The 27461-nt window shown below is 36.6% G+C and overlaps 1 protein-coding gene across 10 annotated transcripts in view; it reads left to right on the top strand.

Annotated features, from left to right (window-relative positions):
• Positions 1-27461, top strand: part of NFIB (nuclear factor I B) — a 169052-nt gene that overhangs the window by 103341 nt on the left and 38250 nt on the right. For 9 of the 10 annotated variants that reach the window (XM_063180873.1, XM_063180871.1, XM_063180870.1 and 6 more), the window contains exons 4-8: positions 4802-4870; positions 6940-7060; positions 8891-9009; positions 22732-22863; positions 25244-25428. In XM_063180873.1, coding sequence (XP_063036943.1) covers positions 4802-4870; positions 6940-7060; positions 8891-9009; positions 22732-22863; positions 25244-25428 — 626 coding nt within the window. Of the gene's footprint in view, positions 1-4801; positions 4871-6939; positions 7061-8890; positions 9010-14379; positions 15067-22731; positions 22864-25243; positions 25429-27461 lie in introns of those variants that run through there. The other variant, XM_063180872.1, reaches the window with a different exon arrangement.

Genomic DNA, 27461 nt, shown 5'->3' with positions numbered 1-27461 from the left:
GCAGACTTTAGTTCAACCGTTTCAATGATATCATCACTGAAATCTTTATCACTACTTGGCAAATATTATCCACCCATATCAGTCTTTAAGATATTCTGTTTGGTAGCAACCTGTTTCTGGTACTGTTTTTCAGGTGCTGGTTTCAAAATGCATGCAGTAACTAGAAAACAAACTGTATGTCTGCTGACTGTATTTTGACTTATGAAAAATGTGAGACTAATTTTTCACTACCACTTCTGACTGTAAATAATATCTCTACAGAGCTGTAGCTAGCAGCATTACCCCGTTTAACTTAAAGTTTATGTACTGCTGTCTACTTTAAACCAGAATTTTCAGCCTTCTCACAGTTACTCCTGATGTTTGTGTATTTTTCTTATTGCTAGTAAGTCTATTTGCTATTCTATAACTCCTCTTTTTAAAGTTCCAGAAATAAAAGTATATTAATAAAAAATTGTTTCCGGTACTGGTTGGGTCCTCACCCTTCTTTTATAAGTTGCTCAAAACCAAGGCAGTATCAATGAGAAAACATATTTATAATCATACCAGGAAACAGTTTTATGGTTAGGTGGTAGCCAATATGCTGCAGAACATAAACAGGCATTCTATTCATAAAAGCACAATTAAATCAGAAGACATAAAAAGATCGGTTAAAAATTTTCAAAGCTAAACATCACTAGTAAGCTTTTAAGTAATGTGAGAACAAGCTTGTTAAGGAATTGTTTCAGCAAACTGAAATTTTTCAGTCAGTTGAAACTATATTTCCTCCTCCTTCCCAACCCTTTAACTTTTTGTGTAGTTAGAACAGTTAAAAGCTGCACGTGTAACTCATCTCTTCAAGGCAAGGTACAAGGCATAGTGCAGAAATAGAGTGGGAGAGGTGCAAGGAGTAGGGCAGTAACTTCTACAGCAGTTGGAGGCATTGCTGCAGGCTTCTCCCTTTACTGACTCTATATGGGAGCTTGATCAGAACTGCTGCTTGGCTTAACCTGTTCTTTCATTGTTGATGCCACTGGCTTGGCCATTGTGGAATTGTATGGAAAGTGTATTTTTCATGAGTGAATTTTCTTTAAAAACATAAGGAGAGAAAGATTTTACAGTCTCCATGTACAAAAACTAGGAGAAAAAGTAAAAAATCCACTCTTATTAGGGGTTTTGGAAGTTACTGACTCTTTGTACAAGATCTCACTATGGCGGTTTTGTCAGACATTCTCCTTTTGTAGAAATCAGATTTTTAAGAACAATGACAATTAGGAACAATCATTTCAGAGTGCCATCTCTCAGGCAGGATGAGTTTTATTAAAAAACAATATTCAATGCTTTTGTTAGGTTTGAATGATAAAGGCAGCAGTGTTACAATGACCATCAAATGGTACAGTAAATTGTCTGTGAGCAATACAATAGACATATCAAATGCATTAATTTCTGTAATGAGCAGATCAGAAACACACACCAAGAGTGCTAATTTAAGCCTCTTTAACATACTAATGTAAACAGTGGATTAGGAAGGGGCAATCAAAAAACCCAGTAAGGCCTATATTGTATGAAGTATATTGATATAAACTACATATTTTTGTCTTGCATGAAGTGTTATATTGTGAATACAAATGTTAACTCTTACTCAGTGGTGTGATCAGATTCATTAGGTAAAAGGCAATATCTCACAACATAAACAGAAAATGTCCTATACTGCTTAGCTTCTGCATGTTAAGAGTTTTGCCCTTTGACCTCTGTGTTACATAGAATGTGTTTCCACAACAAATTACAGCAACTTAATGTCACAAAATATTTTCCTCTTGTACAGTTGGGAGCCAAGTAACAGTTGTGTAACACACTCATTGCAGGTGATCTTCATAACTAGGAGAAACTTTTGAAGTTCACTGGTATTGGACCTTAACATGCACCCAGAATCATGTTGGAGTCCACCTTCCCTGTCAGAACATAAAGCTCAGGATGAAGTTTCTCAGTGCTATGACACTGATTGTTTATTTTTGCATTAATTCTTTGATAATAATTTGTCACAATACATAGAGAAAAAATTCAAGTTGTTTTTCATGTTGATTGAGATTGAAAATAGCTTCAATTTCCCTTTCCTTCCTTATGCCAGCCAAAGCATTTTCATATATCTGTGAGTGTCATTATTTTTGGCCATTCTGAGGCAGGAGTGAAAAACACATGTCCCATCAGTCAACAATACATCCTTTTGTGAGGGGATGAGAGATGGTGGTACCACTTCATGGTAAAATACTTTTCCTGCTCCAATTTCATTATCGCAAGGAGAGAAACACTGTATTTCTCTTTATATTATGTATGTATTCTCAATATTGCCAGTGAGAAAAACTAAGAATCCATGAGAGTAGACTGAAGATTAAACATATATGTCTGGGTGTGTATGCATGAACACATGTACCCATCTGTGTTCTTGCATATAAAATCAAACATAGGCTTTTTCTTCTTTTAATATGAGCCTTAAATCTTGTTCTTACTATAATGATAGCTTGATTAATTTACACTTGGCTAGAGCTTCTCTCAAGTTAGTCTGGCTTGAAGGAGAGTCGTTGTGCTTCAAAGTGGTTGTGCTTGGATAAACAGCAGAGGAGTTCAGTCATGTCTCATTACCAGCTTCAGAGCTGGCTGCATAGTTGTACACTGGCTTTATGCCACACTTCACTTATGAGCCAACTAAAATCAAGAAACCATTTTCTCTTTGGAAATCTCCCTTCCATGTAGTACTTTAAATTGTTCCTGCTGGAGGAAATAAGCAGAGAAGGGAAAGATTGCCACTGCTTGAGGAATTACTAGGATTCATCCAGCTTGCTTGATCTTAGATTAAAAAACAGCAAGTGAGGAGGAAAGGAAAAGCAAAAATTTACTGTTTGCATTTTTTTATTAAATGGTTATACCAAGTTCTGTCAAATAAAGAAGTACATATTTCAGAAGCTATGTAATGTTTTCATCCACACAAAAAAAACATGGAGAAACAGTGCAAGAGAAAATTAAGGGGAAATCTTTCAGTTCTTAGACACTGCAGATGGCAATATCCAGGTGAAGGATGGTAAGAGAGGAAAAAGTAATGGATATGGAGAAAATCTGTTTAAAATTAGATATAGAGAAGTATGAAAGGAAGAGAATTAAAAAGGGAGGGAGACCTGAAGAGCTACCAGAGGGAATAAAGACATGCAGGAATAGTGTATGAAGTGACATTGACTGGGAGATGAGAAGACGACTGCATTGGCAGAACACTGTTCAGGATGATCCCACAGGCCCACAGTGCTCTGTACACCCGTGGTGCTTGGTCATGGGATGGTTCCCAGCTGGGAAAGACTGACAGCATAACAGAGATGTTGGGAAATGTGCTTGGTCGGATGGGTTCCTATTCTTTCAGCTAATGCTCTCTGATGCACTGTTTATACCTGCGCTGGTAAATAATACCAGGGGTGCTGGATGAGGCAGCAGGGAAAACCACTCTTTTTGTGTCTGCCCTCTTTTTGACCCTGGAAAATGAGTAGAGGTTTCTCCAGATATATGAAGGACAGACCTCTCAGGTAGTGTGCACTGCTTTTATAGTTACTTTTCTGATTATAGTGGCCATGTTTTTGCTAAATTACTTGAACATAAAAGGAGAAATTTCCAAAAGAAATCCAAAGAGAATACTATCAAACCACTGTTTTCTAAATCAGTAGATATTCCAGTATTTTTGTTGATTTGTTTTGTTAGTTAAGATATCTAAAATAATTTTGCTCCTTCAAACATTAGGAAGAGAAAGTTGGCAGTTTATTTCCAAAAGAAAAAAACTATGTTTATTCAGAAAAGAGACTAGAGTAACCGCAGTAAGAAATTCTTAGTGCACAGTCTCACATGAAAAGAAATTAAAAAGTAACACTATTGAAGCAGCAATGTGCACCAAGTATAGATCTAAATACTTTTGTTTGTAAATGCTAGTTATTATTACCTATAAAAGGCCATGATGCTATGTAATCTCAAATTCACTAATACAGCTTTTACATGTGAGGCTTCCACAGAAAAATGGGTTTCTTGGCTCTCTTTGCATAAGGTTACTAGTTACACTGCTGAGATAAGTCTTATCAGCTCCTGTTTCACAGCAATACTTCAACTTATGCCTGAATTTCACATCAGAGAAAGTATATAAAATACATTTATCTTAGAATAAGTGATTACAGGCCAAAATAATAATATGTGTTTTCTTAAACATAGGTTTCTAAATATAAAATTCAGCGTTTGTATAAAACATACCCCACTAAATAGCTCAGCCACTTTGTTCAGTTCCTGTTTTTCCTGGAAATAGTAGCAAACCCCTCATCTGCCCCAGAGATAGTGATTTGTTAATGCAGGCTGTACTGCAAAGTCCCAATCAACAAGGTGAGAGTTAAGTAAAAATCTCTTTAGCAGAAACATATGCAAGGACAGGACTGCTCTGTGAGGATATTGCTTATCCAGCTGATACTGGTTGTAATTCAATAGTAGCTTAAATTTCCAGATACTAGTAAAAGAAACTAGCTTTCAGACACTTTTTGGATGGATAGCTAGGGACTAAGTATATTGCTTGTTAGTTTTCATATTCTTTTAAAAATTCCTCTATCACAGATCCTTAAGACTTTTTTGCACTTTTTTTACCCTCAGTTTCAACTCACATTAGATCCTGTGATCAGTTTTGGATGCACTTTGATCTTGTATTATTGTTCTGTGACTCTGTTAATACCATTGTTAGCTGGTGTATAAATCTATCTACAGTTATTTATTAATCTTTTCATTATACTGACTATGGTTCTGTGGTCTTTTTCAGTGTACCTTGAGGACAGTTTTGTGAAATCTGGAGTATTCAACGTGTCAGAGCTTGTGAGGGTGTCAAGAAGTAAGTTAACATTTGTGTTTAATTGTTTCGAAAGCCTCCTATAATCAAGTGAAGGTTTTTTCCTTGAACTTTTTTCTCCACAAGACATAAGATGCATAGGAAGTGCTTATACCAATGCACAATTTTGATATATTTTACCACAGTATTACAGTCCATCTTGCACATGTTTGTAATAAAACAAATCGGTCTTCTATCTCTTTGATATTTAAAGATGGAATCAATTTGTTAAAACTCCCTCTGCACACCTAGTGGTCTGATGTTTCAATAAAATTACCATATGTAGCTAAACCTTCCATTGTTAGACTTAAGTTTTTTAAGGATGCCCTGCACATCCTTGGGTATTGCTAAAAGATCGGATAATTCCTTTAGTTTTTTTTTTAAATTTGCAACTGTTAAAAATCACAGAATGGATATAAAGAATGATCAACAGTGTATGAAATATTTGTGTTTCTTTTAGTCTTAGCATTGGCTGTAACTGAATTTCTAATTACATTGTCTTGTTTTGCCATCAGAAATATTACACACATGAACATGTAAAAATCTTCATAAATATTAAATATAAAAGTACAGGTGAAGCTTTGACTGCAGAATAAAAAACCAAAAAGAGTAGAAGGTCTCTTTTGTTGGCATCTAACAGTTGTTATAATAGTATAGCATAAAACGTCCACATTTTCATTTTGTATTGCTTCCTGACCCTTTCTTTTCTCCCTTTACTATCAACACTATTAAAGTATTTCTCTCAAGACTTCATTAGGAAGTAAAGAAGAATAGTTGAAAGTTGTAGAAGTGTAGAAGTGTCCACAGTGATGATACAACATTGTAAAGACTGAATGGTCCAGAAAAATCACTTTTCTGGTGAGGTGAGGAAAAAGTAAAAGAGGCTTCCAAAAATTGTAAAATGTCTGTCCATATTTTGCACAGGTGTTAAATGAGGCAGGGTCCTTGGAGAATTTAATTAACTTTCTGAGGCTTCAGAGGCATGGGTTATTTCATTTTCTGTGGTCAGAAATGAATATTCAACAACTGAAATTTTGTTAAATCCTTCAGCAAAACAGTGAGCATTGCAATCCTGCAGTGCTAAGACATATCCTTTCTTGTGCCTGTTGAAGATATGATTTTGCTGTTTTAGAAGGCTGAGGGTGTGTGAATTATAGCTTTCTTTTTGTTGTCAGGTGGTTAAGTACATTTTAAAGTGTAAGGCCCTTCAGGTTAAAAAAGAAACAATATTGTAATTGTGCTATGAAACTGTGCATTATGGAGCTGTTATACATGATATACTTCTAATAATAAGCATTAAAGGATGTGGTTTCTGTGGGATATCTTACCATGCATTTGTTTAACCTCAAGCCACAACAGAGTTGTACTTAAACTGTCAGGAAAAATACAAACCTTCAAATACATTACAGAAGGTGCAATTATTCTTTTAACTGCCAAAGGTAGTTAAAATGCACAATGCACAGACAATGAACAAAGGTAAATACACCACAATATGTAATACATAATTTATTCTTGAATTACCAGAGTCTGTGTGGTACACAGACCCTATAAGGAGGTGAAGGTAACACTGACTGTGTGTATTTGCATGTAGGTGTACATATGCAAAGCAGAATACGTGGCACTGGGCAAAAGAAAAAGAAGGCAGAAAACCAGGCTGTCAACACAGCAGGCTCTTTTTAATACAGCAGAGTTAACATTAAGGAAAAGGAATTAGTGTTTATCCAGGTTTCTTATTTCCATTTTTTCAGTTCTTTAATAAATAATACTAGCTGCATAAACCCAGCCTCATTCATTATAGTGCTTGAGGTTTGTATTATCTTTTCCATATTGTTGATTCCATGTTATCTCTTATAAAATAAATGTATTCTGTCTGCACAACTGCTAAGTCAATACTACAGAAGACAATTCACTTTTTAGATACATAATCATTAGTGCAACTTGTCTGTACTTGGTTTCCACAAGAGGCAGAAAATTGTAGTAACATCCTGATATTTTCCCAAGTGTTAAAAAAGAAAATATAGCTAAAAAGATAAAAGATTATCTCTGACTTCTTATGATGATATGTTTTTCAGCACCCATAACCCAAGGAAGTGGAGTAAACTTCCCAATTGGAGAGCTTCCGAGCCAGCCATATTACCATGATATGAATTCGGGTGTAAACCTACAGAGGTCCTTGTCCTCTCCACCAAGCAGGTAAAAACTTGAAATAAGTGCTAATGTGAACCATGTTTAATAGTGTAGGACAAGCAATTCACAAATGCTGTCAACAGTCAACTGCTTTGTTAATTTCCTCTGATTTTGTGAGGCTAGCTACTTATGTATGTCACCATAATCTCTGTACAGACTTGTAAATTATAAATTTTGTCATTTGAAATGTTGTCATTGTTGCCTGCCATCTTGCATGACATTGAAGATGGTGGAAGCTTTCTTCAGGATTTGAGGTGCCCACTGATTGGTTTTGCCAGGAGGACAGCTACACATCCCCAAAGTGCTGCTGAGCTGCAGGAAGGTCCAGCACTTGGAAGCATGCTGGCCCGGCTCAGAGTGGCTGTGGGGGAAGAAGGGCTGTCTTTCAAGGCTCCCTTTTGGACCTTCGTCTTGCAAGATATGTTTGGACAGATACTCTTTCCTCTAGAAAAGGTCCTAGAACAGGTATATAAAGAGGTTTTCATCCGTAACAGCCCAGCTCATGCAAATACGTTTCATGCCTCAATTCTTCAGGCAGCATTTCCCAACAGGCTGGAAAGAAGGAGGAGCATGTGAGATAGTTACAGGTTAATTTTTCTCAAGAGTCTCCCTTTGCCTGCTACAGGTGATTTAATCTGAGGGACTGACTTCCCCCTTGTTCAACATGCTCCCTTCTCCCATCTCTGAAGAAAAGGTCTCATTTCCTCCCTTAGGACAGCTGGTGGGCCCATGAATGTAGGGCTGTGCCCTGCTGTGCCCTCCTCCTGGCTTCCAGATCATGTAGTGTCTGTGAGACCCCTAGGGCCCCTTGGTTTTCTGAAACTGCCTGCTATACCATGAAATCACAAGCACTATAGGAGCTGTCATTGCCCCACATTTCTGCACCCCAGTCAGTCAGGAAGTGTCTACACAATGGGACAGGACTTAATAGGACTATCAGGGTGCTGAGGTATCAGGGTGCTGGTCTTCCACCAGCACTTGATTCTTCTGATTTATTTTGCTCATATTCCTGTACTTCATTCTATCATATTTTCAGCTTGGCAGTATACCAAATGCATTTTGGAAATTGATGGATTAATTAGAATAGATGGATTAATTATCATACTGTAGCAATAGCAGTTATAGTAGTAGTAGTAGTAGTAGCAGTAGTAGCAGTGGTAGTAGCAGCAGTAATAATAATAACAACAACAATAATAATAATAATACCACACCATTAAAACCTTATTCTTGTTTTCTTTGGCAGTCAGTAAACACAGGTTCAGTATATATTGCTATTCACTTTCCTTCACTATTTTGAAGTTCTGCCTCATTTTATATGGTGTGACTTGAAATATTGTTGGGCCTTTTGTTGTTTTTAATTAAACTAGTCAAAAATGAAAAGTGTTTGTTTCAAACTAGCCCTCTTTGAAAAGTTTGGGAGTTTGACCTGATGAAATGCAGTAAAGTATATTTTTTCCTTATTACCACATTCACAAAAGTTCCTGTTCAACCTTGGCATTATTGGTAACACTTTCCAGTGACTTGCTTCACTTCATGGTTCTTGCATAGCGTTTAGTAGCTTCATGACACAATCTGTCTTTTGTAAGCTACAGGAACTGGTTTATTCTCCATGAAATGCTGTGGACTGTTATGTTACCCATTCATGTGATCTTTGAAATATTTAGTCATGTGAATGGCACAAGTGCGTACCTGCATCATGTATTATTAACATTGCCTGTCAAGGTAATGTAGGTTGTAATATCCAGGGTTTTTGTTGGCTTTTTTGGCTTTGGTAGTTTATATACCACTACTAAATGAGTATTATATTCACTGAAAAATCTCACAATTCTTCAACAGCAAAAGACCCAAAACTATCTCCATAGATGAAAATATGGAGCCAAGCCCCACAGGAGACTTCTATCCTTCTCCAAATTCACCTGCTGCAGGAAGTAGGACATGGCATGAAAGAGATCAAGGTGAGTAGCATGGAGTTATTTTACTTGAATTATGCTCATATAACCATTTCATTGCTGCAATAAAATGATGGCTTTTTAGAAGAATCTTTTTTCTGTGTGGAGTATGTATTTGCTGGTTTTGTAAATGTATTTAAAACCAACAGGATATTGTATAAACAACCACCATAAACAACATTATTCTTTATACATAATAACAACAACAGCAACAGTAATGGCTTTTCTATCTGGTGATAGCATTATTGTTTGAAAAGACATGTGACAAATGAGGTACTTGATATAGTCTGTGCCATGATCATCCTAGTAGAATTTGGAGTCCAGTGCTTTCAGAAATCAAAATATCTCCTTAATATGATTACTAAAACGTAAGATTACACCATTTCTTTACTACCATGGCATGGACATTTAGTCTCTACCATGTGACTCAGATTAGATTCAATAGACTTTTTCTGAAGAGCCCACATGTAGCTCTGTGGGACTCTGAGGGGATTGGTAAGTAGTGGCATGTTCTGGGTTATCCAAAGCAACAAACATGCTTACTGTGGAGAAGAAGAGTGAAATTAATCAAGAGTCAAAAGAGTGAAATCAATTGTCATAGCTCTTTCTCATGTTATCTTGATGTTTTATAAACCTAGGTGCCTGTGCAGTTCCCTCCCCTTTGTCCCCTCCCCTTTGTTATGTGAGAATGTGTTTAAACTCATATATTTGAACAGTGTTGGTTAATGGATCCTGTGGCTGAGGTACTGCACCTGTCTGGAGGGACTGTGACATGTAAAGCATAGTATGTAAAAGGGAAATACTTAAAAAGACACACAGCTCCTTCCTTTGGGAATCTTTCAATATTTGTGCTTAGTTTTCACATCGACTGCTGCTCATTGGTCTCAGTTCTTCCGCAACTGAGTGACCCTTTGGTCTTACCTCATTTTTGTATTGTTTTCTTCTTAAAAAAACAACAACAAAAAAAGAACCAAACAAAAAAACCCCAAAATAAAAAGACCCCAACAACAACAACAACAACAACAAACCAACCAAAAAAACCCCAACTCTCTTTTTCCCCCCTGCTAAGTTTCCTATTTCATCTCCATGTGCAAGGAAACATCTGACTGTTATTTCTTTTAGTTGCCAAACTTTCACATTTCTATTATAGAGGGTCTCATTTTAATCTGCTTTTGCCTACCTTTTTGTCTGTGTTCTTTCCATTAGGCTGTTCTTCTCACTCAGTGTTAACTAGTTTTTTTATTAATAATTTCTTTTTTACGTCATTTCTTAGGGAGCCTCTGATACTTACTTTTGACTGTTCGAAGCATTCACTTTTGTATTTTTTAAAAAGAAGCTTGCCTGTGCTTTTGCATAATCTAAGAACAGTATAAATAGCAGATCTGCCATCCAGATTCTTCCTCCTTATGCAAAATATTTTTCTCTGTGAATGCTACTTGTTTTGCCATGAAACTGTATTAAAATTCTTCATAAAAGACTGGACCATACCTCAAATAATTTTTTTACTTTCTAGATAAATTATTTTTTATAGTTTGTAGGGAAGACATGTATCCCCATTTGTGAAATGTAGTTTTGTCCTGCTGAGTGAGCTGTAAGGGCTTTTGGGAAGTACTCTGCCAAATAGACTCCTGAGTGCAAGTCCTGCTGACAGAGCCTTTGTCAGGTGATCTTTATAGTTCTCAAGTATCTCAACTGCATTTTAGGTTTTGAATCATTCTGCAAAGAATTATTTTCCATGAACACTGGATTTGTTTATGTTTGTATGAACTTTGCATTGCAGTTATCAGTAGTGAATAATGTTATGATTTAAATTGCTTGACGTGTATTTACAATGAACCTTTACTTAATTTCTGTGTCATTAGGTAGCTAGATTTCTGGAGTGAAATATCTTTTAATATGTTCCATAAAACAGGGAACTCCAATATGAGGAAGATAAAAGACTTAAATCAGGGTGTTTTGCTTCCTGGAGTTTGCATCCCTCCCTGAATGTCCTGTCCTCCCGCTATAATGGGCTTAGTGAAATTTTACCAGTTTCCTGTCAGAGAGATAGCCTTTAAGTCACTATTATGGACTTTCTTTTTTCCATCCTTAAGATGTTCTTCCATTCCTGCAGAGGCACACATGCAGCACTGTCCAGAGCAAAAAGCATTGTACTGGGGGAATTAGAAGCATTTTGCCCCTAAAAAGTTATGTTTGCCTCTGATCACTTTCTGAGATTATTTGCTGCTGCAGAAACACCATAAGTAGTAAGTGATAAGCAATCCCTACCCTTGGTGCCCAGGGTTAGTGGGAAGGAGTGTGGGGCAGCTCCTGGTATATTTATTCTGCTGCTAGTTTGTTAGAGGCTGGATATCATCTTCATGGCACTGATTTAATCTCTCTGGTGACTAATGGTGCGACCCAAAGGAGTGACAGATTAGGTTAAATACTAGAAAAAGGCTCTTCACACAAAGGGTGAATGGAACAGGCTCCTCAGGGAAGTGGGCCTAGCTCCAACCCGACAGAGTTCAAGAAGCATTTGGACAGTGCTCACACACATATGGTTCTCAGGGCTGCCCCGTGCAGAGCCAGGAGTAGGGCTATGGTGATCCTTTTTTGGTCCTTTCCAGCTCTGGATATTCTATGATGATTCATTTACTTATATGCATCTGTGTAAAAGCTCCTTTCAGACACAGATGTTGTATCATGATATTGTATTTATTAAAATCTATTTTCTGCTTCCATATGCCTGCAAACACAAAGATAATATAAGTAAATTTTGGAGGTGGTTTCTATGCCAAAGATCTCACTTGTGTTATTTCTCTTTTATCTATGTAAATCTGTGTGTTATATGAGGTTAGGATAAATGAAAAAGAAATAGGACTTTTGGGATCACATTTGTGTTTATCCAGTGTCAAGAAGGAATGATCATGTGGCCACATCGGATTGCTTCTTCAGGCAGTATCCACAGGTCATCAGCACCAAAAATGCAAATCATTTCACAGTACCCACAAATAAATATGTCTCTGGATATCATGTTTATGGGTAAATAGCTTCTCTACCATGCAAATGCAATTTTAACTTTTCTAAGAGAGACCACATCAGGAATAGTGTTGATACTAAAATATACCATGGTTAATTTCAGTTTCATTGTCTCAGTTTTGGACTTGACAGAGAGAGATTTTTAACTTCTGAAATGAAATAAGTTTAGTTTCTTCATCACCATGTCTAAATGTAAAGTATTTTCATAGAAATTGAAATTACATAGTTTTGAAAGACTCTTTTATCATTAAGGCTTTTCACATCTTTATTTAAATATTTCTAAAGTAACAGAAATGTCATGAGTGGTAGTTTGGAACTGGAAGTTGTAATAAAACAGTAACATCTGAAACATATTTGAATAAAATATTTAGGATTTTCCTAGGTGTCTGAGGGGCATTCTAACAGTTTTGATAGAGAGAATGAGACAGAAATTAATGGGCAACACAGAAATATACTGAAATTAAAAACAGGACAGAGGAAAATTTTGCAGTGGGGTGAAATGAGTTAGATTAGCTTTCCATTGCTAAAAAAAAAATCATAGTTTAGTACGTAAGAAGAGTTTAGGAGAGGAGTGATTTTGTTGTATTCATTATAGGTTTTATAACTTCTCTGTGCAGGTGTGCATTATGAGGGTTGGGGACATGAATATAGGAGTACTTGTGGTGTTGTCAGGATGTAGCATTTGTGGAAGTAAGAAAAAGAAATCTAGCCTAGTTACAGTAAAATATTTGCTCATGCCAGACTCTGCTTTCAGTTGTAAAACTCCAGACTGTCCTTTTGCTGTTAACTGTCTTCCTGTCATAGTACTTCCAAAAGTGTTTTGATAAGATTTCCAGATGTTGCGCTTTATAGTCTGTTTTGGGGGAGCTGTTTCTTTGAAGTTGTAACTCTGGGCAGAAATAAGCAAGCGTACCCTAAAATTAGTAACTTTATAGATGGCATAGACTTAGTAAGAAAAAAATCCACAAAGAATTATGTTACCAATCTGATATAAAAATATTAGTCCTCTCTAATTAACCCAAATTAACATGAAAACAAGTTTTAAAACATTTTTATTTATTGAAGTTGGATTATTGACCCTTATAGAAAAAAAGAAAATCTTATTAAGCCATGATACTGTCCTGGAGATTTGCTCCACTGGCTTGCAAAAAAGTTTTTGACTATTTTAAAAATATATGTAACCACAAGAGTATGTGTAACTGTTTCAAAAACAGATTAAAAAAATACTGTGGAATGACAGTGTTGTTTTTTATTTTGGAGACATCCAGTGAATGTGGGAAGATTCTGTAGTTTTTGCCATTATTTTTTGCTATGTTGAAATGCTAAAAATATGCTTCTATTTGTGTGATTTTTTGAAACAGGTTTGAGGTTTTCTGGTAGTGCAAATAGGCAGTTTTGTAACTGCAGAGATTTCTCCCAAGACTTTTGCCATTAGCCTTTCAAGTAACTAACTGTCCTCCAAAAATCCTACAGCCCAAGAAAGGGAAAAGTCATCTCTGAGAATCCAGCATTACTTAGAAGTTGAGCCCTAACATGACAATTGGGATTTCAATTGCTGTGTCTTCTGTCAGATTTTGTACAAGTTATTTTTTCTCTCTTGTGGCTTGTTTCTTCCAACTGGATGCCTGAATAACTTCAATAATGTCTGGATCATGTCTTAAATCTCCATCAGTTAGAAATACCTCTAAGTCTAGTAACTAATTTACTGTAGATCTCTCCCAGTCTTCCTTTCTCCAGGTTGCTGTTACTGAATTCTTTGCTGTTTCCATATCAAACAAAATTTTAAGTTCCTGCACTAGTAATATTTTGTGAGATAGATGTAAGTTTCTGCCTGAGTAAAATTGATGAGTGTTTGAGCAATTTAGAAATTTTATGCAGTAAAAAAAATAAAAATTCCCTCACAAAATATGGGAGAGGAAGTTACTAAAAACTTAAAATTACTCTTGTGACTGGTGCAGTGGCTAAAGGATCTTTAGGATTAATAGGCTAATAACTGTTGGTGAACATCTTGATTTACTGACTGGCAAGTAAATTAGATGCTTTTTTTCTTAACTTGTAAGGAAACAGAAATATCAGAAAAGAGAAGGACAGTGTTCCCATCTATGGCATCCTTTTTGAAAGCTGGCTTAGGAAAGTTCATTAACATAATTTCAGACAATTTCTGTATTTGTCCTTGAGATCTGTTTTACTGTTATAGTGTTACAACACTGTGTACATTGGAAATAAATATAACAGTTGTCATCAATGCACACTGTTCATTACAAAAGTGGAGAGATTCATGTGGATTTCCATAGTAGTCAGGTGTCTGGAAATACTGAATATCAATATACAATGAACTGAATTTTAATTTTACAGTTTCTTCATCATGTTCATTCTCTTACACCTCACCCACCTCTACCAACAGTCAAGAGCCAAGATGCCATCATTCCATTAAAACTGAAACAGCTGGACAGCCTTCACCTGTTGCTTGGCCAGCATCTGTTGGACCCTCCACTTCTCAGGTCCCGACACCCTTTGTTGGATACTCCTCTTCTGGACACTTGTCCCCTCTTTCTTTCTCCCCATCCACTGGAAACTCCCTCCCCATTGGGGTCCTTCCTGATCACTGCTTCTTTCTCGGGTCTTCTTCTCATCAACAGTCGAGGATGGATGTTCTCATTTCTGAAGTGAGGGAACTAAAAGAGGAAGTAGTTAATGTAGTCCAGGAGTTGAGAACAGTAACAGAGCACCTTGGCATTTTGGTATCCTGTGTTGGACAGGGTAAAGGATTTTTTCCAGCTCCTGGTGCTCCTTCTGAGGGCTAATACTTTAGAAACACACTCTCCATCTAACAGATCAATTCATTTTGCAAAGGTTTACCTGATGAATATCTGTTAAATGCTATTTGTGTTTTGACTTAGTCTGAATTTTCAAAATCTTTCCATGTCAAAGTGTATTTGAAAGCAATTTCTGTCTTATTAGTAGCTTGTTGCTTCTACCTTTGTATATTTTTATTTCAAAATACTTTTTAAACAATGTATACACACACGTACACATGCATTTCATATCTCTGTATCTCTATGTATTACATATAATTTTATGTGTTTTTGACTAGTCTGATAGGATTATTTTCAGCACTGTAATCAAATACTACCACTTGGTAAATTTTCATAACTTCACATTTGTAAAACAAGAGATATGTTTCACCAAGACTAACTTCTCAAAGTGTATTTCCAGAGTAAACTCTTAGCCATGGCTTCTGTGAGCCTGTTGGCCACTGTGCCTCTGAAAATGGCATCATGGTAACAAACAACAGCCTTACAAGGAAGAGTTCAAGTATTTGAGTCCTCCTTGTTCTTCCTCATTGCAGAAAAAAGAGGAACTGTTGGCAGAGTTCAGTGCATGAACTTAGCCTGCTTCTTAAAAATAATGTCAAATGTTGGGATAGTTTAAACAAATCCAAGATCAATAGGGAATTGGTTCGCTTTTGTTTTCTATAGTGACAATTTTGCAAGAAAAGCTGCTGGTACCTGGAATAAGTCAAAAGTTATTTTTATAAAGATGAAAAACACTTAAAGGTTGAAAGGCACTAAGTATGGAAAAATAGGTGAAGGATCTCCCAGATGTTTATTTAATGAAAATACAGAGAAAGGAAAGCATACTATGAACAGGATGGCAAAAATGTTACCTTAGAATGAGTAAGTTGCTCGTACATCAAGAAAATTGACATCCTGCATTCTTGAGAGTGATACGTTTATGCTGCCTTCAAAAAACAAAGCAACAAAGATCATATCAGTTTTTCTGTATTTAAAATCGATTTAGACAAATTTACAACTGTTCATAAGTATCTTCAAGTGTTCAGAATAATGGATGAGGAAGTTTTTCTTTTGGGCAGAGCAGAGACCTGACTTTTCCTTCAGCCCATGAACACTTAAGTTTCCAACTGAATGAAGAGTGTCTAGAAATATAAACAGAAGGACAAATATAGTTGGAGATGCAATAGGAAGCATACAAAAAAGGTTTGCTTTTTTTTTTGCATTCCTGGAAATGACTGTTATTTGCTCAATAAAGTTGCTGTAAAAAATCTCATTACAGATTCTTTGTCTTTTTTTTTTTTTTTTTTGACAATATATTGTGGAAAGAGCTATTACTTAATGTTTTCTATGTGTGATTAGTGAGGTGAATACCTCAAGGTCTCCATATTGATCAATGAAACATGTTAGTGCAAAAGGAATTTTTCTTGTATTCATGGCCATTATCCTGTGATGAATTTTGTATCATGGCAACATCCTGTTATCTGGATAGTAGACATCCTTTGATTGAAATGAGTGATACAGTGAATGTCTTAATGCAAGATTTGTCCCTGGAGCTATTATGTGTAATTTTCTTATTCCAATTTTGCTGAATAAGAGATTTAGTATTTTGAAACGGATCACTTCTTTTAAGAACTTAAAGGGTATGTCTAACTCTGCATAATTTAACGTATGTGGTGCAGAATGTCATTTATGGAAAGAAGAGGTATTGTCATTTTTTGGGCACCTCTCTTCATTCACATATTCTGTGCTTCTGTGTTTATGCATAGATATATTTGAAAAGGTACTTTTTTACTACTTTCCAACAATCTGTATCAAACTTGATCAAAGTAGTATATCTCAGTTTGATTTAATGATTTTTAAAACCATTCTCCAGAAGGATCAACAACTAATGTTGCACAACTCTTAAAATGTTCCTAACTGTTACCATTAGAAACCATTAGATAATAGTAATAAAAAGATTTCATAATCTGAATGCTTCTAAATCATCAAATTCCATCACATTATTTTATCTCAAATAGCCGTTTAATCTTATTGCATTAGAAACTGGAAATACTTTTGTGACTTTGGCAGTTATGATTACAGTATTGATTTTATTTTCTGGCCAAGGTCCTTGGAGTCTCAATCTTAATGAAATGTTACAGCTGTACATTTTTCCTTGAAGTCTGGATGACTTTCTGTAGGATAACTTAATAAATGACTAAAATGTACTCCAAAGTCTTCATAACTTTTTTGGTTTTTTAGGAACATTTTTCTCATTCTTCCACAATGTTCTTCTATCACAGCTGTGTACATGAATCACACCTCTTAACAGTGATTCATAGAAGATTAAATGGCTCACTCTATTTCTGAAGTGTAAAGATAAACAAAAAAGTACTCAAGTACCTGAAATACACTGGAGCTGCTTAAGGGGTTTTTTTATGGCAATGGCCTTTTTAGTGATGGTATATATATTTGCTCTAGCAACACAGTATTTTTGGTTTGACGTCTTTTATCACTGTTTCCAAAGTCAGCCCCATTACTTGCAGCACCTACTCCGTGTTTAATAGGTAGCCTGAGCTCTCTGCTAGTCCCAAGTACTTGCCATACAACATCCGATGTGCTGTGTTGATACAGAAGCGGTTGGATGAACTGAGTCTGCAGTTGTAGGAAGATGTGAGACAGGAGAGGCTGCAGAGGTGCAGCTGGTCCCTGGGGGTCACTGTGAAGGGGGTGGAGGTATTCTCACCTCCTTCCAACAGCAGCATCCCAGATCCCAGTGATCTCCGTGATGGCACCTGCAGCTTGGGGGTCTCGCAGCAGGACAGTATTTCTGGTATGAGATGAGGATGAGGAAAGGTGAGGAAGGCTGGGCGGCTTTATCTAGAAGGTCAATGCATGGGAAAAAAGGTATGTTTCTTCTCCCAGGAAACAGGGCAGTTATAGTAACATAGTCGTGCTGATTATAAACCTTCCCTGGGTGTTTTACTGTTACTTCCTGGTGAGAAGTGGTGAGGTGTGTTTATAGATGAGAATGAAGAATTGCTGCCCACAGCCTTTACCAGGACAGTGTACCATAGTTTCAGCCTAATCTTGGTGGGAATAGCTGTGGGTTTACGTAGACATACATCTCTTCAGTATGGCAGTTAATTACCTACATGTAATATGATCTTGTCAAACAACAGTTATGGGATTAGGTCCGTATGTCCTGTCCTATAGGTGGACATTTTTTGAAATTATTTTGGGATGGGGAAAGTTTTAGTGTTCACATATTCAATATTAATTCAATCTGACCATCATAGCTTTGGTCATCCCCCATTTTATAAATAGTGTTCTGTTAAAATTGAAAAAAAAATTGGGGAAATGTGTATGCAGGTTTCCCAATTACTTTAGTTTAAATATCCATGCGCTAGATTATACTTTCCAAAAGCTAGTGCATATAATTTAAACAGGAACTGCACTGAGTTCTACTTTCTGTCCATAAAACGTAGGATAGTCAGTAATGCAATGGAAAATTTCAGTTGTCCAATTTTATACAGTCACAAACACCAGCAAAGAGTGTCCTACATTCATTCATATAGGGATTTGCCTGAGTTTTCCACCCTGCCTCCCTATATCCACCCTCACCCTGTATGCTGGGAGGTGTAAGGGCAGGTAGGTAAAACCCTTCTGTCTCTTGTCCAAACCCCTTTCTGCTGAGGTAAAGAAAATCTTCAAGGTAAACACAGCCCACAGAATGATACTGTTGGCAATGGAGTACAGCATTCTTCAAGTTCACGTAGTTAAGGATGAGAAGAATGAAATGTCTGCTCCATCAAAAGGGTTCTGACTTTTCTATTTCAGTTGTCTGGAAGTTCTTGTATCACTTTCTTCTCTTACGTATATTACTACTTAAAGAGCAAAGCAAAATAAAATAATGCAATTAATTATATGACTAATGGAAAAATAAATAATTCAGTTGCTTTTGCAATTAATTTATTCATTTTGCTGTTGTTGTTCTGAATTACAGTATTGTTTTAGTGTTTTTCTTGACAGCTTACAATACTTAAGTTGACTAGAAATTCTAGTCTAGCTTCTCTTCTTGGGTTTTAAATACAAATCTCAAAAGATGATACATTGAAATGGTTTATCTGTTGTGAAATGACATAATAGCACAACAGAGTATTTGATTAGCCTTGGGCATGATTCCTGATGGGAAAACAGGTGTCACAGTCTGGTAGACTGGATTGTGTAATATCAGAGGTGTGCCTGTGAAAATAACATTGGCACTAAGTAGGCTGATTTGAAAATGGGAGTTTATCAAGTCTGAGTTTATCATACACTGAAAAATTCTAATCCAGTATAAAATTTTCATATGTAAAATGGTTTTCCACACTTGATGCAGAAGTAAAAGTAAAACCGAGATCAGTTTTTAAAATGTGAGGTAAAACAGATCAGTCTTCTGAATGTGAAGTGAACAGCTCCAAACCTTTCCAAACCTTGACCCTGGTCCTAAAGTTCAGAACACTCTCAGCTGCTAAGCAGTATGCATGCAGCTGCATGACCCTGTTGTTTCTCACAAAAGTGAGTGCCAAAGCTCACCTTGAGAATTGTTAAAATATGCCTCAGAAATCCATAGCATGGAATTGACCATGATTTGTTTGTTCTGTTTTATTTTGTTGATTTTTAATTCTGGAGAATGTCAATTACCAGAATTTTTCATGGAAGTAGATAAATTTTTAAGAGGCCTACCTCTGGTCCAAAATAACACTTACAGTGAAGTGGAATGAGACACCAAAAAGTCAAGGATTAGGGCACAGATTTGTAAAAGGGATGAGCTAGTTGCAGAGTCTGGTTTCTGTTTGGTATAGAACAGGATCTCTAAGCCAGCCTTCGTTACAAACATCAAGTATCTCAAACATCCAGCTGTTCAGACACATTTATCTTTCTTTCATATTTATTCACATATCCATAAAAAAATGTGTCCCCACTCCTTTTCATCCTTTTGTTGAGAAGATAAATGAATTAAAATGTTTTTATTTTCATGCTCCTTAGTTTTCATCCAGCTCCAGTGCCAAATGTTTGGGGCAGATATAACAAAGCCTTTTTTCAATAAGGGAGAGGTGGTTGTGGTTTAAAGTCACTCAGCTGTCAGTATTCAGTATTAGGTGCCTTATTAAAATGCACAGTTGAGAAATACACGATGTTAAAGGAAATCATATTGAGCTATCAGAAAAATTGGTGACGCTGGTTTTGCCTGTGCAAAGTGGCTCTGCGCCTTCTTCACATGTGCAGGTGTAAAGCAAAACAAATTCTCCTGACCATGGTGAGATTTCTTGTCATTATACAGACATCCAAAGTGAATTCAAAGTTTTACTGGAGTTTTCATGGGCTTCACAAGAGTACCTATTGGATGAGGTGAAGACTGAGGTCAAGCTAGCTGTGATGTGTGTAGTGTATCCTGCCACCAGAAATCATTCCAAGTACCGCCTCTGGGAAAGAGAAGTTCATTTAAAGCTGTAGCAAGGAAGGATGCCTCTTACAGCTTGACAGTGGTGCTATGGACTCCATGGTTTTTGTCCTTCATGACAGTGATAAATACTGTAAGCTGAATATGGGTTTATCTTACTTTCTCTGGAAGTGATGCTACACTACTGAGGTGTAAATAAATCTTTACAGATTGCTGTTTGCAAGAGTGTACCTTGTACAAAAAGGTTTGTGAAACCAAGCAGTAGAAAATATACTAATAAGAAGATTTATAGAATTAAAAGATTGAAATATATTCATTATTTGTTTATGGAATCTTCTAGCTCTTCTCATAAGCATCCCTCATCGGCAAGAAAGAGAAGCTGCTATGCTGTGGTGGTGATCAAGAAAGTAGGTCAGGTGCCCAGAAATGGGCAGGTGGATGTTTAAACTTGCCCTGGGTCACTCTTTGGTTCCAGCTGAGTTCTCCTTACAAGTGGCTTGCCAAGTGCTGAGTCAAGATGACACTCATCCAGGAACTGCCTGGATGGCAAGCTGCTTTAGACAGAGGAAGAGGGTCTTTGCTTTGATGAGGAAATTGCCAAAACTCAAGTCTCATTAGTGTTTCCTAAGGTTCTTTGGAAGTGAACAACAGTTTAATTAAAGGCTGATGTAAACATGTTTCTGCACTTTCCCTGCAGCATTTTATCACATTAGAGTTGATCAAAATTGTTGCCTTGGGCTGTCTTGAGCAGCTATACATCTGGAGCACCATTTGTGCAAGCTGCTGACGAACAGGCTACATATGCTATGTTTCACAGCAGCTCTTCTGCCCTCCTACGTAGGCTGGTTTACCTTGTTGGAAGATGAGATGTTCTAACTTTTTATTTGCATAAGCCCTTTTTACTTTGATGTGATGCTTTGGAATGTATAACATGCTACCTGTTTGGGTGCCTGTGGGCTGTATCTCCAAAGTAATATGAGAATACAAACAACAGTGATTTGGAACAGCACTGAGAATTTAACATTTGAAGAACATTCTCAGCAGGACAGGACACTGTGTCTGATTAATTTTGACCTTAAAATGACTTTGTAGGAGTGCTTTTGACATCTTTCTGCTTTTCATCTGTATTTCAGATTATTTTTTCCAAAAGTCTGTTTTATTTTCATTCTCAAAGTAATAAGGATTGGAATCCCCTCCTGAAACTTAAAAACAAATAAATTGTTTTTCTGCAGCATTGTTGAAGAGATGAACTCTTTGGGGTATTCAGGCACTCATCAGACATAGTAGTCAGGATCAAAGTGGAGGGTGGGACTTGCAGGGGATGGTGGAGGGTTACAGGCAGAGTCTGCTCTGTGTCTAGTGCCAGTGCCTGTGCCGGGCTTGACAGCAGGATGGGGCAGGGTAAGGAATTGGACTCAGTTTCATCTGTGCTGCTCTAAGTTCGGTTCAGAAAACATTGATCCAATTAGGTCTCTGTAAGACATTCACATTTTGCAGGCCTGTCTTAGCAGAATAGAGTAATAGAGTGTGCCAATATTAAAAGGGTCAAAATAATTTTAAAAACAACGTGGTCCATGTAAGAAAGTCAGCTTCAATGTGGCCCCTGTCCAGTAAAGTGCTTAAGGAATTACCTCTGCTTTGAACATGGGTTGAAAGCAGAAGTAATTGATTTGAAATTCCATTGATTTGAAATGGAACCAATTACAATGTTGATGTCTGTTCTACAAAAATATTGTAATTATATTTGAAATAATTTGGTACAAAGTCCAACAAATATTGATCAATTAATGTGAAATTTCAGAAAAAATCCAGTATTTTTGCTCTGGAGAACTTCAGTAAATTTGGTAGAAATCATACATTTGTCCCTACCAGTCTGTTATCTTCACATAGTGAGCTCTAAAGAAATGCTTTTATTTATTGGTAAACTCAAAGGAAGAAGTGACAAGATGATCCTTGAGACATGGAAAATATGACAATAGTTAAAGTATCCCTTGTTCTTAGGAAGTTACATTGTTTCATTATGGTTTTGGTGATAAGGGGATAAGTTTTGAGGTAATAAAATAATAAATACCATAAACTGGTCTGTGTATGGCAATTACCCTACACACCTGCGTGTAGGTGTTGCATTGAGAAACGCAATAAAAATTAAGTGGCTGTTGAAGGAACAGATGATTTGGTGATGTACTAGGGAGCTGATGGGTGTCTAGGAAGGTTCTAAAGACATAAATTTCTTCACAGGTTGACTTCTATGGTATGAAAGAAATGTAGTTTCTGTTTTGCAGGGCAATAACCTGTTAGGACATAATTTTTAATTCTCAAAAATGAAAGCAGTAATTTAAAATTAGTTTATTCACCATATGGGATTTGGATCACCATATCATATTTGTGCAAGAAAAACAGAAAGAAATATCTTCAGTCTGTAAAATGATGCGTCCTGAGGCAAGGTTCTAAGCTAATGTTATTGTTATATTGTTTTTTTAATTGTAGATATGTCTTCTCCTACAATGAAGAAACCTGAAAAGCCTTTGTTTAGTCCCACTTCTCCCCAGGATTCTTCATCAAGACTGAGCACTTTTCCCCAGCATCACCACCCAGGAATCCCAGGAGTTGCACACAGTGGTGAGGGTTATGTCGGAGGAAATAAAAACCTCCCTGTTCATTTGCTCTGTTCTCCTTTGCTATAATCAGATTGTGATGCATTTTTGCAGACTTTCTTAGAGACCTAATCCAATTTATAATACTGGTGAAAATAAAAATGGAAAAGGTTGGGATATCCTTGCAAGAGTGCTCATTTAGCTTTTCAGGTAATCTGACTGCTGGAAGTCGCTTAAAAGGATTTAGGATTAATTAGTGAATAAAATAAACTGTACAATGCATAAAGAAACTGACAGAGGAAAAATGCTCCCTGTATTTCATCCTCTCGCCTAAATCCCTTTTTTATTATTGTTGCTATGACTAGATTGTATTTAAATACCAGAATGGCAGGATTTAATAGACAAGAGAAGTCACAACCATGTTCACCATGTGAGACAATGAAATAAGTACCAGTGCTTCTTTTGAATGCTGAGTCTAAAAAGTCCTGATTAAATATTTTTCAACACCTGTTTTCTGAAATCATTAGTAAATCTGTAGTAAAAATTCACTTGAAGTAAGGATGAGATATGTGAAATGTGACAGAATGCATGTTGTCTTGAGGGTTTATCAGTTACAGGGTAATTCCAGCATCGTGGTGTGTTTAATTTTATAGGTGAGACTGATCCTGGTTTTCAGATGATCAGAAGTGTCCCTTCAACATCTCATCATGTCTCCTTGACATAAACTACATATAAAAGTTTTAATTTATTGAGCAGAGTTAAGTGACTAGAGTACAACAAATTTGAAAATTTTGTTTTTTTCTTCCCATGAAGTTTTGCTTTGAGAAGTTTCTGTTTTATTTGTCCTCCATGATTTCAAGTGGCTCCCTTTAAGCTCATCTATAAGAACTATTTTCCCCTTAACATCCACTTATTTTTTATTACAATGGTCCTGAACTCATTCTGGTCACTCTGAGGTTTCCACTACCAGCAGACACTCAAGCATATAGAGATGATGGGTGAAATGGAAGGGACAGATTTCACTTTATTCGTGTTTGTTTTTCATAGCTCTGACATGCCAGAGGACTAATTAGTATTTTGTTTAAACTGAACTTGGTGGAGCTGTCAGTAAAATGAACCTTCTAAAAAAACCCAAACAAACCCAAAAAACCCCAGCCAATCAAAAAAAAAAAAATCCCCCAAATCACTTATGAGTATCTCTTTATATTAAATTTACAGTATAGTTTTATAATATACATTCTTGAGTGATGATCATCACCTATCTTGTGATTTAGTGAATTATTTACTTGTTGGGAACCCCATTTTAATCTCTGTGGCCTGTTCTATTATGCTGATGAGCAATGCCCAAAAATATAGGAAGTCCTATAAAAATTAAGCTGAAGAAACTCAGAGATGTGAAAGGTGTTCCAGAAGAGCAGTGTTCATGTGCTTGCGCTGATGCAGTAGAGAACCACTGAACAGTGTATAAATAACCTTTCTTTAAAGACCTGATTTTGTATTTTTCCACTAACGAAAATGGAAACTCCCTGTCTCTTCTCCATTTCCATTGAACTAAGTACCCCTTGTTTTAATACACCAAGTGTGTGCTCTCTAGGTGTGTAGTAAGGGTGGAAAGTGTGTTCTTGTGCAGTATGATAAAAGAAAGTTATACGCTTCCAGACCAGCAACTGGGCACCAGAAGGACAAGCTGTACCTTCCTTGCACTGTGGAAACATTGTTAGTTTAGACACTATACACAGTCTTTAGGTAGAAAATTGTATGTTTGTAGAGGCTGGAAATAAAGAGAATGATAGTAATAAAAATGGGTAGTGTAGGTAATTTTTTATTAGTCAAAGATAATTTTATTGGGTGGGTTGGATTCTCAGGTACTGAAGAAGTTGAACATTCATTAACATTTTCATAAAGGTCAGCAAATATTCGTGGCAATATTAATGAGTAGATACTGTCCTGTCCCCAAATGAGGAGGATAGATTGCAATACAGCGAGGAATCCTCGTTTGTTGGGACTTGGTGGTTTTCCTCAGTGTTGCAGTGCTGTAAATAAAAGTGGGGGATTTGTTTAGTATTTGATTTGATTTCTTTGGGCTCCAGATGGGAAAATTGTGTAATTGGAATAACCTTTATGTTGGAGAACAACTCCTGTTTAAAAAAAAAAAAAGAAAATACTATGATGGCATAACCCACGAAACCAAAACAAGATGCACTATTTATGAATTTGAAACAGTTACACTTTTCATTTCCTGAGATAATATGAAGGCATTAAGTTTTTCTGTAAAAATGCCCTTACGCAGGAGTTCAATACATTGATTTATAACTGACTATATTTTTTTTGCTGTAACACAGAGGTGAAGAATTTTAGAAGAAACAAGATGCGAAGTAATTTTAATTTTATTTTATTTTCTCCAGTCATCTCAACTAGAACTCCTCCTCCACCTTCACCATTGCCATTTCCAGCACAAGCTATTCTCCCTCCTGGCCCATCTAGCTACTTCTCTCATCCAACGATCAGATATCCTCCCCACCTGAATCCTCAGGATACTCTGAAGAACTATGTACCTTCTTACGACCCGTCCAGCCCGCAGACCAGCCAGGTACTGTAAAATTATGTCAATAACTCCAAAACCAGCCCTGTGAGGAATATGTGTAAGGCATCTAGACTGGTGCCTAACCAGTTCTGGTGTTAGAGGAATTTGGAGCTGCTATATAAAGTGATACAACTTATCCTGTTCATCATGATTGAATAGAGGGTGCAGGTTAATCATATTTACTTGTTTTCCTCTGTCAAGTGTAAGAAAAATACTCTACTGAAAGCCCTGCCAGCAGCAACAGGGCAGGTCCTGGTCCTGCACCCTCCTGCAGGCTGGGCCACCAGAGGCAAAGCTCCACTCCGAGGAGCACGTTGGTACACATGCATGTCCAAGTACACGCGTGGACATACAGGTATATTTATAGCCTGGCTATAAATTTTACTTTATAAAAGTAAACTCTTGCAAGTTAGTACTTGCCCTGTTCCATAGGCACTGATATTTCTTTGCACAGTGAGCACAACACTTATAGGTGCTGATATTTCTTTGCAGGTACTGATATTTCTTGGTGTAGTGAGACATACAAATTCTTTTTTCCTCCCTTTCTAGAGAACATGCTATAGCAGATGCATTCCTGGCAACTGCACGGGTCCAAAGTTGTGTCTGATATTGGAAATTGACATGTTTTTCATTAGTAAAGTCATTTGTGATGGTCTGTGTGCAAAATGCTTTCCATGATAGCATCAGCACGCACAGTTACCATGTGATTTGCACTACAGAATAAACTGCAGTTGAGACTTGGTCTCTCAATACCTGGAGTATGTCCAATGTCAGTGTAATGTAATCTTTGCTGCTGAGGTTGTTATTCTTTTGATGCCTTTCCTGAAAGGCTCTTTTGGAGCCCTGTTGCTTGTGCTTTAGCAGGTTGTTTTGGAAGAGCCTTGGGTATGTAAACTGCAGACAGGTTTTCCGTCTTCTAAGAGTTAGGTTCCTTTGGAAGGACTTTCTTAGCAGGGATGATGGGATTGCTATGGCAGTATTTTGTTTTGGGCTAAGGTTGGTTTTTTTTCACCAATAATGACAGGCCTTGCAGCATTCATTTTGGTTACAGCAGCACTGGAACTTGAGACTGAATCAAACTTTCTCAGGACTGTGCAGACTGTTCATGGTGGCTATTGTCCCCATGGACTAATTTCCTCATCAAGCTGCATGACTTCCTATATATTTAATTAACAAAAAAAAAAAAAAAAAAAAAAAGGTGGGCCCATAAAATCAAAATTTACTTTGAAGAAAAAAATTCTGACTATGTGGGTTTTGCTTGTTACAGTATTACTGCAAATTAAACAAAAAACTGAACGCAGTGTATGTTGACTTCAGAATACAAATTGCTATCTGCACATGGATTAAAATTCTTTCAATCCTGTATAGCATTTTTTCTGAGACTCAGCTGGGAATGTTGCATGCAGGACCTGATTTTAATTTGTGTAAAATTTCCATGAATAACAAAGTCTAATTAAGACACCCATTAAAAGTCCTTAGCTTTAATTCAGTGCGGAAAATCTCAGAGTTCTGTTGGATTTTTTTTTTAAACTGATGTCTTAATTAGGCACTATTAAGGGAAAAATTATGCAAATTAAATCAGGCCCTTACTGTTATGCATTTCTTTAATTATTCAGTGCTTGTTTTACTTACATTTTGATTTCTTATATATGTTAAAGGAGCAGATTAGGTGATAATCTCTCTGGATTGTTCCACATCCTACTTTGGATCATTACTGAAAAAAACTACATCTAAATGAAGTATCTGACTTTCTTTCAGTTGAAAAATGTGCTGTCTTATGATTTTAATATTGGAGAATATGTCAATTGAGCAGGAGTTATGCTTTCAACATTTTGCCCAACTCTTTTCCCTTACCTCTGGTTGAAAAAATAATCTTTTGATCTTAAAAGATTAAATTTTAGTCTGATGATTTTTTACAGAGTAGCAGCAAACTGAGAAGACTTCATATTTTTGTATACTCCATAGGGAATAACAGATTTAACTGGCCCAAGTTTACTACTTTCATCACTTTTCATAACCTTTTTTAGGGTAATTTTTTT

The sequence above is a fragment of the Melospiza melodia genome, chromosome Z, assembly GCF_035770615.1.
Source record: "Melospiza melodia melodia isolate bMelMel2 chromosome Z, bMelMel2.pri, whole genome shotgun sequence".
In the NCBI taxonomy this organism is placed as follows: Eukaryota; Metazoa; Chordata; class Aves; order Passeriformes; family Passerellidae; genus Melospiza; species Melospiza melodia.
Note: the sequence above shows the minus strand (reverse complement) of the source record. Positions and strands in the feature narration are given on the sequence as shown.